This window comes from Podarcis pityusensis, assembly GCF_964106645.2.
Source record: "Podarcis pityusensis genome assembly, chromosome: 8".
Lineage (NCBI taxonomy): Eukaryota > Metazoa > Chordata > Lepidosauria > Squamata > Lacertidae > Podarcis > Podarcis pityusensis.
Window position 1 is genome coordinate 25,683,642 of NC_138033.1, and position 14,373 is coordinate 25,698,014.

The 14,373-nt window shown below is 42.9% G+C and overlaps 1 protein-coding gene across 3 annotated transcripts in view; it reads right to left on the minus strand.

Moving 5' to 3' along the window:
- The window catches only part of RPS6KA1 (ribosomal protein S6 kinase A1), an 86,444-nt gene that overhangs the window by 57,456 nt on the left and 14,615 nt on the right, over window positions 1–14,373 (minus strand). Inside the window, exon 2 of one of the 3 annotated variants that reach the window (XM_081015900.1) lies at window positions 10,872–10,916. The exons of 1 other annotated variant lie outside the window; for it this stretch is intronic. In XM_081015900.1, coding sequence (XP_080872026.1) covers window positions 10,872–10,916 — 45 coding nt within the window. Of the gene's footprint in view, window positions 1–709; window positions 731–10,871; window positions 10,917–14,373 lie in introns of those variants that run through there. One more of the 3 variants, XM_081015904.1, reaches the window with a different exon arrangement.

Genomic DNA, 14,373 nt, shown 5'->3' on the forward strand with positions numbered 1-14,373 from the left:
CAAGTTTGCCTAAAGCCACCTAATGAGTTTTGGTTAGGGCAATAATCTAAAGGAGAGTCTTCCTGACTTCTAGCACTAATGTTATTTCAGCTCTACAATGCCAAACTAGGAAAGCTTCATTGCCCACCACAACCCAGCAAGGGAGGGAGATTAGAAGAGAGGCACAACACAAGGGGGAAAGGAGACACTCAACACTGAACGGTGAAGGAAGGAGTCACCTTTCCAAGAAGGAAGGGGACACCATTCCAAGCAAGAATATCCTTCCTTGCAGATGTAAAGAACCTTCAACACATAATCCATGCTGCAGCTGCACTTAAAAAAAACAACCACAGTGCAAGAAAGCAAACAGATGCAAAGGTCGATATTTTTGTTCAGCCACCGCCCTGTATACACAGCACCAACTAAGGCAGATTTTCGAAGACAGAAGACTTCTCAGAGCAACCACATTTGCTTCTGTCAAAATCTATCATCACTATCACCTTCTACTGGTGACTGAACCCAGGAGACAGAATTAAGAGTTTATTGTTATCTATCTTGTAAAAATAATAATCACAGCACAAACCTATACATGTCTACTTGGAAGCAAGTCTTAGGGTGTTCAGTGGGGCTTACTCCCTAGCACACATGTCTAGGAATGCTTCCTCACTGAGGATAGAGCCAGAAAGATGGTAGTGAGGGTTCGCCAAAAGCAGCCAATTCTTATACTAACCTGCATTATGTTCAACACACAATAAGCGGGCCGCAATCCACTGCTACGTTCATCATATTTTAGACTTCACCGACGCTTGCAAGCTTAAGCGTGTCCAACTATGCCAAGCCATGGCCATAATTTTTCACATAGCACAGATATCATCTGTGGAACTCAAGGTTACGAGGTGTAAGCATGCTTAACCTTCCTAAAGCTTTTAAAACAACAGTCACTCTATAACTAAAAACAGGATTACTGAAAACAAAAATCATTAAGGCTGGGTACATTTCCCTCTCATGCTTGAGGCTGTTGCTGAACTTAAAACGGCTCAAGAAAACACAACAGGAAACAGCATGTTCTAATATTACCCTATAATTCTGCAACAATATATTACATCTCATCCCTTGGTTAACACACAAGCATGATGTAATAACTGTCAAAAACATTTGGGAAGGAACAAGCCAACCTCAGGCAGGAGAAACAGCTTGCCTCCAAAGCAACTATGCTCAGGGAAAGTTTATGTAGTAGCAACAGCCAAAAAGAGCCCAGAGTTAGAAACTGTGGGAGAACAGGTTCTTCATTAGATGCACCATCAGCCAAAACCAGAACAGGTTTTGCAGTATTAGTTGCTTTTATTTAAAACGAGTATATAGAAGGACAGAGCTATAGGACTTACTTGCAAAGCAGTAGCCACTACAAAGAATGTAAGAAGAGCCCGCTGGATCAGGCCAATGGCCCATCTAGTCCAGCATCCTGTTCTCACAGTGGCCAACCAGATGACTGTGGGAAGCCTATGAGCAGGACCTGGTGGATGAGCACTCACCCCTCCTGCAGTTTCCATAACTGGTATTCAGAAGCATTACTGCCTCCAACTGTGGAGGCAGTAGTGGAGCAAAGCCATAATGGCTAGTATTATGTACTGAAGTTCTCACCCTGGGCCAGCAGGGGGATACTGTAGATAGTTTTCACTCAGGTCCACATATGCAAATAAGGGATTGAAAGTGACGTTCAGTGATTGGATAGTTACAGAAAATGGTTACTGTTGCGTTCTAGTGGAGCTCTATATAAGCAGGCTGGCTGAACCCTTCAGTTCAGTTCTGTTCTGGCCTGTGAATAAACAAGAGCTGTTTGAAGACTCACTGTGTTGTCTGATATGTTCACCCGCAACTTAACACTGGCAACGAAGGTGGGATTGATGGACAACAGAGCACAGCCAGATGCAGCCACCCTCTGAGCGGAGCTGAATCACTGAGCCGAAACACCGAGCGAAATCACTGAACAGAACCAATTCAGAGCTGACCGTTCTGGCTAGAGCACTGTGTTCCATCCATCGCCTCCACATCGGCATCGGAACCATGGCTTCACAACTTAACAGCTAGCAATAGCCCTCTCCTCCATGGTACCTTCCAACTCTGAAAATAATGTAAAAAACCCCAAAAAAACTTGTGCATCAGGGTCCTTGTGCCCCAAACAGCAAGACTTAAGTTGAATTAAAATCAACAGGACACACATGAAATTGTGATTATCAGCTTGTCCTGTTAGGCCAGACAATATGCAACGGGGGGGGGGGGTGGATGTGCAGGGTGGGGCTGGGGGCTGGCAAAAGAAGCAGAATTGCCATGCTAAGTTGCACCCCTGACCTACACATGTCCATTTGAAGGTTTGCATACAACTGAACATGCCTATGGTTCTCTTTGCCCAACCGGGAATCCTGAGCTGTACACGTTTATAAATCCATGTGTGTAAGTAGGAGGTGGAGACTACGCCTGCAGTCCTGCTCCCTCCTCTCAACATGTGTGCATTCATTCCATGCTGCACATCATCTGCAAAATGGTTATTGATTTCACTGGGGCTTAAAGCAGGAGCAATTTCTGCTGGGTTGAGGCCAAAGTGTTTTCACACATAACCTCTCTCAAATCCAAATTAGACCATAGTATTGAAAATGCTGTCTTGTAACACTGAGATCTTAACTGCAAGAACTCAAACCAACGTGATTTCTTATTGCCTGTCTTAAGCTTGATCTTTTCATATAAAGAAGTCTGAAATCTCTGCAATATTTATATGTGCACATTGCAAATTCTCCACAATTTAAATGCATCTCTGACTGAAACCCAAGTCATTTATTTCTGCCATAGGAGATATGGACAGACTCACTAACCTCATATTCTTAATTAGTAACTAATTACAAGGTAGTTGTGGGGGTTTTATTTTCTTTTGGTATAGACCTTTGATCCAGCAGCAGGAATTGGAGGTTAAAGTGCTCTTTTAATCCACCAATAGGAGGCTTTCCCCTCTGATTAATCCAATTATTCTGGTATATAATACATAATACAATTTATGAAATACGTAATCAATTAAGAATTGACAATGGTATGAGACATTATTACAGTTAGGTTCTACCTTTCCTCTAACAAGCACCAACTGGCAAAGAGTGTTGGTGTCCCACCTTTTATCCTCACAACAGCCCTGCGAGGCAGGTTAGTCTGTGAGATCGTGACTGGCCCAACACCACCCTGTGGGCTTCATGTCCAACCTAGGCCCACATCTGCACAATACATTTAAAGCAGCATTAAACCACTTCAGGCAGCCATGGCTTCCCCCTAAGTATTCTGAAACTGTTATTTAAGGGCATTGAGACTTGTTAGGACACCCCTATTCCCCACACAAAGCTACAATTCCGAGTTTCTTGGAAGGAAGGATTGTTACACCATTATGGGAATTGTAGCTGTGCAAGGGAAATAGGTGATGGTGAATGACGCTACGTTTTGAAGACCCAGCTGTCAAGACTGTACAAAGTCCAGCATGGGACTGTTTGAAAGCCCTTTTGCAAACAGCCCCACCGTGCTCTTTGAACCTCTGGTTCATAGTGTCAAACTAGGACCCAGGAGGCCCAAATTCAAATGCACACCCAACCATGTAGTTCACTGGGTAACCTTGGACCAATCATTCTCTCAGCCTCACACCTACCTTACAAGGTTGTTTTAAGGGTGCCAACAGGCAGGTGGGGGGAGACTATGTATGCTGCTTTAAGGTCCCTGGAGGAAAGACAGGATATATAAATCTGAGAAATCGAGTAGATAAATAAATAAGGAGATTGACTGACATTCTTTGCAAAAAGGTCATCATTTGCTTGTAAACTGAAAATATTTCTTCCTTCCTTGTATCACCCACTTTTAAAAAAATAAAATAAAAACTTCTCTCTCCATAAGATCATTAGACAACAAATTATCAATTGAAGCAATACACCACTAGACTGCTCCTGAATTTTTAGGAGGCTGTTATGGGATTTTCAGGACACCAAGAACCTGTGGCAGCTCAATGCATTGTTACAAACAGCAAGAGAAGACGTTTGGAGTGCTTTCAAGACATCCATCCCCCAGCCCACCCCTGGCTGTGCAACTAAGCTATTTCCACAATGCCAGAAAAAGCTAGCTGGTTATGAGGAATGCAGGGCTCTGAAAGCTGATCCTTATTCAATTATTAATTGAAGCCTACGGCTCTGAGAGAGAGAGAGAGAGAGAGAGAGAGAGAGAGAGAGAGAGAGAAGGATTGATATATTTGTTTAATGGCACCAAAGAGTTTGCCATTAGCTGGGGCCCATTCTTGGCACGGGACAGTCAAGAGTTCTGGGAGGAACAGATGCATGTGTCTGAGAGCATAGCAACATAAAGAAACAGTGGCTGTGCAACACACACACACACACACACACAGAGAGAGAGAGAGAGAGAGAGAGAGAGAGAGCGAGCGCAAATCTGCATTCTTTGCAGTTTCATTTTCCTCCTGCCATACTCACCCTGTAATATGGCAAGGAGGTAGGTGACAGTGACCCAAAAGGATCACCCATGTGCCCTTCTCAACCACAATGTTTCCAAGGGTGTGTACTGTAGCTATCATGGGTGTGCCGTATTTAGCCTGTTGGGTAGATTGTGTGACCCTGGGGGCTGAGGACAGCTCAGTCGGAAGACATGAGTTCTACATGCAGAAAGAGCCAAGGTCCAATCCCTGGTACCTCTGGTTAACAAGAAGCTCAGATGGCACAGCTTGGAAAGCCCTCTACCTTGGGGAAGTGGCTTCCTATCTAAGAAGGACAGCAAACTTTCAAACTGCACTGATAAGCCAAGAACCCCTGTTTTAGGAGTCACTCACACAGAACCCTAACAACAACCATTTTATTTATATGTAGACTGGGTGCTCTCCCAAGAATCTTGTGGAAGATGCAAGCGTTCCATGGCAAGATCTTCAGCAGACAAGTCCATGAAGAAATGGTTCCCTGAAGACTGGGCATTTGAAAACACAGTATTGCATATATGTTTTTATCCTACACTTCCTTCAAGGAGCCCAGGACAGCATATATGGCTCACCCCTATTTTATACTCACAGCAACCCTGCAAGGTAGATTAGGCTGAAAGATGTTGAGTGGCCCAGATCCCCTTGCTTTGCTAGTCGGGGCTTGCAGACAGGACCATGCTGTCTAGGCCAGGAATGAGGAATGTGTGGCCTGCTAATTGTTCCTTAACTTCAACACCCCTCAACCCCACCTTGGCTTGCTAATGGTCAGGGATGATGGGATCCAGCAATATTGAGGCGGGCACACAGATTTTCCATCCCTGATCTAGGTCACACTGATGTCTAGCAATCTAGGCAGTACATCACAATAGCTGTGGAGAGCTAAAAACGCTTATCAAAGAACTTCAGCACTGTTCAAGCACCAGTGCTCAGTGGCTTCCTCATCCATACGGGACTGAAACAATTGCAACTGCAAATGGAGGCCCTTCAACCTGGGACAAGGAGTCCCAACAGGGCTGCGTGCTACTGACTTTTTCTTAGTTCTGTGGGGCAATGAAACGCAGCCTGGCACTCCCTTTGTTCTAGGAATGTTTCCCCAAGGGCAGTTTGAAGCAGCAATGCAAGACTTAACATAAACTGGGGAACAGGCTTGCCTGAAATCAGATCTTTAGGCTGGTGTTTTAAAGAAGTTTGTTACTTACCCTGAGCCTAAGGAATAAGGTGGGCTAGACCTTTTTTCAAAAAACAAAAAAGGGAAAGAGGAAAAGCTGGAGCAACAGAAAGCAACAGAGGTCTCAGTAGCAAGCCCTTAATATTTTGCTAATCGACTGCACAGACTCTAGAGGAGTCATGGGATGCAGGCAAGCTAGCAGATTTGCCAGTTCATAAGCACTAGCTAGGAAACCAATTTAGCTAGATTACAAGCCTATAGCTCTACCCATCCTGCTCCCCCGCATCATGGATAACATTGCACTGGCAAGATCTAGCCAGCTGTTTTCAAGGAAAGCCTTCTGCCCAATTCAGCTGCTTAAAAACACAAAAGGTTTTTTAAGATTAGAGCATCTGATACCAGCAAGTGATTGGATTGCTGGGAACTTCTTGCCCTCTGTCACCAGAATTTATGCTATGTCTGCAATTAAAGAGAGACAGGCACCCTTTCCCACTGGAAGGTAGGTCTAGCATGAAAATGGGACCTCCCTGACCTGACCAGCCAACATTGGAAGCTGCCAGTTGTACCAGGTCAGAGCATCTGGCCCAGTAGTGTGTACTCTGACTGCCAGCAGCTCTCCAGGGTTGAAAGCAAAGGTCTTTCCCATGTTATGCTACTTTTAATGGGAGATGTTGGGGATTGATCCCGTGACCTCCTGGATGCAAAAACTTTGTTCCACCATTGTAATATGGTTCCTGGACCCTACAACAACCTTTTTTTTTAATATTAAAGAATTTTTATTGCAAAGTAAATACATCAATAACAAGCCATACATAAAGAATAATATAAAGAAAAAGAAAAAAGAAAGAAAAGTCAAAGAAAAGTAGACAATAAAAGAATAAAGTATAATATTTCAATACAATAAACACTATTTTACAAAATAATAATAGTAATAGACTTCCATCACTCTCACAACACTTCCTTTCACATTTCATATTTTATCTGTATTTCAGTATTATTTTCATCTTAATATATAGATATGTGTGTGTGTGTATATATATATATATATATATATACACACTGGTATATGTTTCCTCTTTTCCATTCACAAGGTCATTCTAGACACAGCCAAATTTTTACATTATAACCTTGTCTTTCTAAATAATCATTCAAGCACTTCCATTCCTTCTTGACTGTATTCATTGGCTTTAATCTTATTACATCCATCAATTTGGCCACTTCCAAATATTCACATAATTTACATAACCATGCCTCTTTGGTCGGTACTTGATTACCCTTCCAGTACTTAGCCACCAGGATTCTCACTGCAGATGTTGCATACAGAAAGAATTTAGTATTTTCTCTAGAAATATCACTATTCAATATTCCCAAAAGGTATGCTTCTGGTCTTTTGCTATGCCTTCAGGGCCACTTTAGGTGCGATGTTGATGTTTGTGTCTGCTACCAGGGCTGACTGGTTTTTATCAGGAGTTAAGGTTGTGTCGAACCTTGGAGGTTACAACTGTGTGAGTGAGTGAGTGGATGGAAGTAGTTTTACATTCTCCAGATTGAGAGCCTGCTCTGGTATAAAACTGGGCGTCTCCCAGATGAGAGATGGAGGAATGTTAGATGGTCTAGTGGGTGTGAAGAATGAGCTCATATATGCTTCAGAAATGGGGTGAGCATCTTACAAGACCTTCCTTTGCAGCGTTCCTACTTACATTGCAAACTGTTTCAAGGCCTTCAGATAGTCTCTAAATGGAAATCATAAAATTAATAAACCAGTAAGCTAAGCATCTTTAGAGGCAGTCTTGCAACATGGCAGGGAAATATGGCTACCTTTGGTGGTAGATCCTGGAGGCCATTAAGGGCAACAAACTTTGAAAGCAAACAGATCTGACCCACTGAACTCAATGCAAAATGAGAGGTTTTGCAGCATATGAAGTGAATTGGAGCTTGAGCTACAGGAAGACTTTGTTCTAATTCATTTCATTGGACCTTGTGCAGGAAGACAACATGCCAGTATATTGGTCTCCTTGTTAAAATTAGCAGGAAAGGGGGTGTTATTTGGGTTTCAATTAAATAAAAAATAATTTTATTAGGTAGTGTTTTCCCCACTACGAAGTCTCCAAAATATGATGAAGACATATTCAATTTTAAAGTTCAAGTCAGCTATCTCAGAGATTAAAAGACTACAACTTTTTTTAAAAAAACTCTGCAAGTTCAGAAACATACAGAGGACTTGAAGCCCAAACACTGTGGACACACAGAACTTCAGAAAAGCTCAGAGAAAGAACAGTCTATAGCTAGTTTCACAGTTAACGTCACCAAAATGCTAAGAGGGAAGAGGTGCATGAAGACTGTTTTGAGGATTGTCCACCATCTTCCTTGCTTTTTATGAAAAAAATAAATCGAAGTCAGAAGCTCCTATTTCTAAAAAAGAAAGAAAGGGTGCCAAGCTAAAGAATGCTGCCTGGAAAAACTACTAACCAGATAGAGACATTTGTGCAGAATTTTAAAGACAAAGTTAAATTCAGGCCAGGAATCAGGCAAACACCCTACCAGAACTTTGAAAGTTCATTTTTCAAAAGAACTAGTTTTAGTTTGACATGTCCCAAAAGGAACTGGTTCCCATTCGTCTCTTTACAAAACAAACTAGTTTGGGTTCATGTTCAGTTCACAGATCAATTCAAGTTCATTCAAATGAACCTCAGCAAAAAAATAATAATGTTCAGCATTCAGAACATTACAAGCTGCTGTGCTGAAAGGATAAAATATACAGAAGATTAAGAAAACGTCAAAACACAAACACAGTGGAATGTGAATTGTTTAATTTACATTCCCCAACAATAATGACCTTTAAGGTTAAAGACCCAAAGAGGAAAAAAAACAACAAAAAAACAAACACATGCAAGAGATTGAACTAGAATTTGTTCAAATTTCTATCCCAAAATGAACTTAATTCACATTCATTTCACCAGGCTGTTATGGGAATTACTTTCAGGTGTAGTTCAAAGATTTTTGAAGTAGGCAGTGCCCTTGTAGGCAACCCACCTACGGCACTGCCTCTGCTGCTGGTGGAGAAGCAGTGCTGGCATCAGCTCTGGTTTCAGGCAAGATTACACTGATTTCTTGCGAGAGCTCACTGAAAATCACCATGATCTCTCCCAAAACTGGTGCCAATGCTGGCGCCATGTCTCACCAGAAGTGCTGATCGTAGCAGAGAAAGGCTGCACTTCCCATTTTGCCTCAAGTGGCAAAAAAAGATACACCACCTGTGTCTTAGTCTTAGGGGAAAGAAATTAAAAGACCCTTCTCTCAGATATAGCAAAAGGGGCTGCCTATGCTTCCTCTATTTTCAAGTCACTTACAACTTTGGAAAAGAGGTCAGTTCAGTCACTGGTCTTCAGCTGTTGAGTCTGGACCCACTACTAGGTTGCGGCTTGATCCAAGGTTGGTCACAAACGGAGCATTACCACCATGCAAATATATAGTAATAGACTGAGAAATGGGTCCCCAAATGCATGTTTGGGTTAAAAGTGGGTGCTGGGTTTGAAAAGGTTGAAGATACCTAGGTTGAGTGATGGAGAAATTTGTAAATTTGCACCTTTTCCAAGTGGGGGAGGCCAGCCTACAACCTTCAGTGTTGTTGGAGTGGAACTTCCCCCATCTCTAATCATTGGTCATGCTGGCTGGAGCTGTTGGGCGTTCTGGAGGGTATCACATTGGCTACCATGCTATACAAATCCTCTCTGAGGCTGGCGCTGTAGGACAAAGTGCCCTTTGTACAAGTCAGGCGGAATCTTGTGACGCCCACTAATCTACGATTTCAGGAATAAAGTTAGAAAACGGAGTTTCAGTGACTCAAAAGAGATAGGAATCTTACCCTTAAAGAAAAAAATCAATCCCTAGTCAACCAAACAATATTTTAAACGAGTGGGGGTGGGGAATACTTGTACACAGAAGTCAGGCAACTGTTATTAATGCGCCCAGACAGTGTCGGGACCCACATTCTCAGCAAATCCAAAATGCTAGCCACCATTTCCTCCAGCCTCATCTCCCTTTCTGAAACCCCCTTCTGATTCAAGAAATCATAGAATTGGAAGGGCCCGAAGGATCATCTAGTCCAAACCCCTGCAATGCAGAAATATGCAGCTGTCCCAAACAGGGATCAAACTTGCAACCTTGCCATTATCAGCATCATGCTCTAACCAACTGAGCTATCCAGGCTGCAAGTAATCTGAACATCTAAATCATGGAAGCCGAATAAGCCAAGGATACAACAAACTGAGTTTGCATTCATTTTATTCAGACTATCAAGCACACACACAGAAAACTGACACTAAGCAGCTACAGAACCACTGGCTTCCGAAGGAGAATCAGAACTGTGGCAGCCAATATAAAGGACTAGTATTCAGAGAATGAGTTTATTATTGATATGTAACATACGGGGATGTTTATGTGTTTTAATCTCTTTTTCATTTACTGCTGATTCCAATTGTTTTTAAACATGTTTTAGTTATTTGCTTTTAACGGTTTTGATTATTTTAATCTCCCTTGTAAACAGCTTGAAGATTTTGTTATCAAGTGGTATATAAATTTTGTTAAATAAATGAAGGATTGCTTCCCCCCGCCCCCAACACAGTCCCCTGAATACTGAATAAATTTGTGAGTGGATTTTTGAACCTTGCTGTGAATCCTGACCAGCCGCCCACATCAAAACTGAAAAATCTTTCCTGATTTCTCATCATCACTCATGACTGCAGTTGTTACTAGCTTTCTGCAACCAATCCTGAACCTTTCCCCAAAGTTGTGCTTCCGTTGCAGGCAGAGTGCATTTTCCAAGTGCTGCATATCTTAGCAAGCCCAACACCCTCCGTGAGTGAAGTCACACACATGTAGTTCAAAACTTCTCCTTGACAAAGGCAAGGCAATTCAGTAGGAATGGTGGAGATCCTTAGTTGCTTAAAAAAGAAAGAGTGAATCAGGTAGTAAAAAATATTTGTGATTTGAAAAGGCAAATACCATCTCTGTCAACACACCTTTTGGGGAGGCAGGGGGAGAAGCAGTAGATTAATTAAAGCCACAGACTAATCTATCACTAATTTCACTCTCAGTTGTGCTGGAAAAAAACACACCAGACACCAAAGTCACATAGAGGAAGAGTCTGGAAGCAATGCCATAGTGAAACATCCAAACCAGCATTGTGTAATAAAAGCACAAAAAGATTCATGTGTGTGGTTTTACCTTCGGCAGAGCTCCCTTTTTTCCTTCTGGAACAGCTTGTCCATTCTGCAAAGCAAAAAAGCCAAACTTCCCATTAGTAACGTGTCCAGCAGCAACCATCCCTTGCTGAACAAAAACAGCAATGATCTAAACACTGCTTGATGATCTTAACAGGCTCCAAGCCTACTACAAGCCTTAGCATCTTTCTTCAAAGCAGTTTACAAAATGAGTAAAGCAGTTACATTATAAGTAAATGAATAGTTAAAAACAATTATTTAAAATATTCAAAAAATAACTAGGTTTGACAATAAGCTAAAAACTGGATTAAAACACATGCCGACATTCTACATGCCTGGATAGGCATGCCTAAACAAAAACGTTTTCAGCAGGCACCAAAAGGAGTACAGGGAAGGTGTCTTGCCTGATGTCAATAGCAAGGAGTTCCAAAGCGTGTGTGCTGCCACGCTAAAATACTGATTTCTTACAAATGTGGAATGAGTATCATGCGGTACTTTTAACAATGCAGCTATTCCCAAGAGACCAGGACCATGTAACAAAATACACAAATGTGAAGAACAAGTTTTAACCCAAAGTGATATTGTACAACAGTGATGTGTTATGGAAAGGTAAAGGTAAAGTTACGGTTAAGTCCAGTCAAAAGTGACTATGGGGTGCGGCACTCATCTTGCTTTCAGGCTGAGGGAGCCAGTATTTGTCCACAGACAGCTTCCGGGTCATGTGCCCAGCATGACTAAACTACTTCTGGCGCAGCGGAACACCATGACGAGCGCACGGAAACACCATTTACCTTCCTGCCACAGCGGTACCTATTTCTCTACTCACACTGGTATGCTTTTGAACTGCTAGATTGGCAGAAGCTGGGACAGAGCAACAGGAGCTCACCCTGTCATGCGGATTCGAACCGCCAACCTTCTGATCAGCAAGTCCAAGTGGTTTAGACCACAGCGTCACCCACTCCCATGGGTGTGTTATGATACTCTTTTCAGTGCACTAAGCAAATCCTTTCCTTGGTGCTGAGAAGAAAGAGTTAAACGTAGTTCAACATCTTAAGGATGACTCAGCAGAAAGTAATCTGGGTAGGTGTGCCATAGGTAGCCAAGGCAGCTGCCGGAAGCCCCTTTTATCAACACTTCCTCCCCAGGCGCCAGGCAAGAACAAAGTCAACCAAGGAGAACTGATACTGCCAAAATGGGCAGTGGCTTCTCACATCCTGGGTTTTAACCAGAGACTCATTGCAAAGCTCTTACCCCATTTTATTTCAACACTTATAAAGCCTTGATTCCAACAGCAACTCGTTAAGGAAACAAATATATTTATCAGCTGAATTGCCAACAATATAACCAAATGGAGCCCTTATACAGTCCTTCATTTTCTACTCCAAAAATCCCAAACATACATCTGCACTTCTAATTTACATGAACAAACACCTTAACCAAATCTGGAAGTGGAAAGGCAAGTCGGGTATAAATTCTTGAAGTTACAATTCAAATATATACCGTATTTTTCCGTGTATCAGACAAGGTTTTTTTACTCAAAAATCATGTAAAAAAACTGGGGTCGTCCTATACATGGATAGTGGCATGGAGGGGCAGCTGCACCTGCCAGCCAGATGGTTGGCAGGCGTGCAACTCCCCGCCATGCCGCTGTGGGAGGCGTGCGCTCTAAGGAGTGTTTCCCGCAGTGGCATGGAGGGGAAGCGGCCCACACTCTAGGGAGCTTCCTGCCCTCAGTGGCCGGGGGGGGGGAGTGGCTGCCCACTTTGCCAAACCCCAGCAACGACCCTGCTGGAGTGATGGCACGCATGCAATTCCCCCTTAAAAAAAGCTCAACAACTTTGGGCCATCTCCCCTCATTTTCTTTAAATTTAGACCCCCCAAATAGGGGGCGTCTTATACATGGGGGCACCTTATACATGGAAAAATATGGTAGTTCTATCTATGTTGCTTCTTGCTGCGTAGAAGAATTCTCACTGATTTTCAGTGGTGACTCTGGCTGTCTTGTCCTCCCTAGAAGCACCCCCCCCCCAATCCAATCCAGGAGCAGAACTGGTAACAATGGCCACGCTCACACCGTACAGTTAGAGCACTATTATACCATTTTAACAGTCATGGGCTGTGGTGTGTTAAGGGTGCTGACCTCACTAGACCTACGATTCCCAGCACCCTTAACAAACTACAATTTCTAGGATTCTCCAACTTCGTTAAAGTGATATGTATTCAAATGTATGGTTTGGGTGTGACCCAAGCTCACAATAGGAGGAGAGATTCAAACTGCAGACTTGCCAAGTCTACAGCTTTACAGCTTAGTCTCTTAACCAGTGACTACGCTTTATTTCACCTGCAATGTAAGAAAGCAGTTTTGCCAAGAAAGATTCACCCCACAAACCATACCAGAGATTACCAACTGTCGCCCCCCCCCAAAAAGGTATCCCTCCCACCAATAAAACAAACTCAGTTACCCAACCAAGCCCAGGTGGGTTACATAACTTCCCACCTGAGGCTGCTGAATTTGGAGATGATGTTTATCTGGGGACAACTGCTGGTTAAAGCTCTTTAATTCTGCATAATCCTCCATGCAGACAGAAAGCAATCTGCTGAACTGGACCATGGAAGCCAAAGAAAGTTCTAAAGCCAAGCAAAGGGGATCCCTAGGGATTCAACACAGGAAATATGAAACCAGACTGCTGCTGCTGCTGCCATTAAGAATAGCCGTGCCATCAGCCATGGAGCACTGGTCAAGCCTCAGACCACTGGGAAAGGGGAGAAATGGGAGCCTGATAGCTAGAGGAGACCCCAACCACAGGATGATCTGAAGGAGGCTAAGCAATAAACCTTTCTCCCAACTTCCTCCAAGAAGTTGATTAAATCACAGACTTGGAGGGGGGCCTTTTAGGTCACCTAGTCCAACCTGTGCCCCAATGGAATAAATCCAGAGCTAGAACATCACCAACAGATGGCTTGACTGGCCTATGCTTGAACACATCCAGTGATGAAAAGAGCCCATCCACCCAATTCAGCAACAAAACAAAAACTAATTTACTAGGCCCATTAAAGCTGTGTACATACTATACATTTAAAACACTTTCTTCTCCAACAAAGAACCTTGGGAACTGAAGTGTATCTCTCAAAGCTATAATGCCTAGCACCCTTAACAAACTACAGGTCCCAGGATTCTGCCAGGCGGGAACTGCTTTAAATGCATGATGATCAAGGATAGTGCATTGTAGGACAGAGCACAAGGCCCTACCAACAGCATGATTTAAAGCACATGGCTTCCCCTAAAGAATCCCAGAAACTGCAATTTGTGTTGAGATACGTATGGTACCTCTGTGAGAGGTAAAGTACAGTTCCCAGGAATTTTTAGGGGGGGAAGCTATGTGCTTTAAAATATATATGGTGTTCATGTGGCCCAAGTCTTTGGCCTTTTCTATGTGAGCCTCACTGTGCACAAGAGATCCTGAACATTCAATTTCTGGGGTAGGTGTGTTAGTCTGTTACAGCAA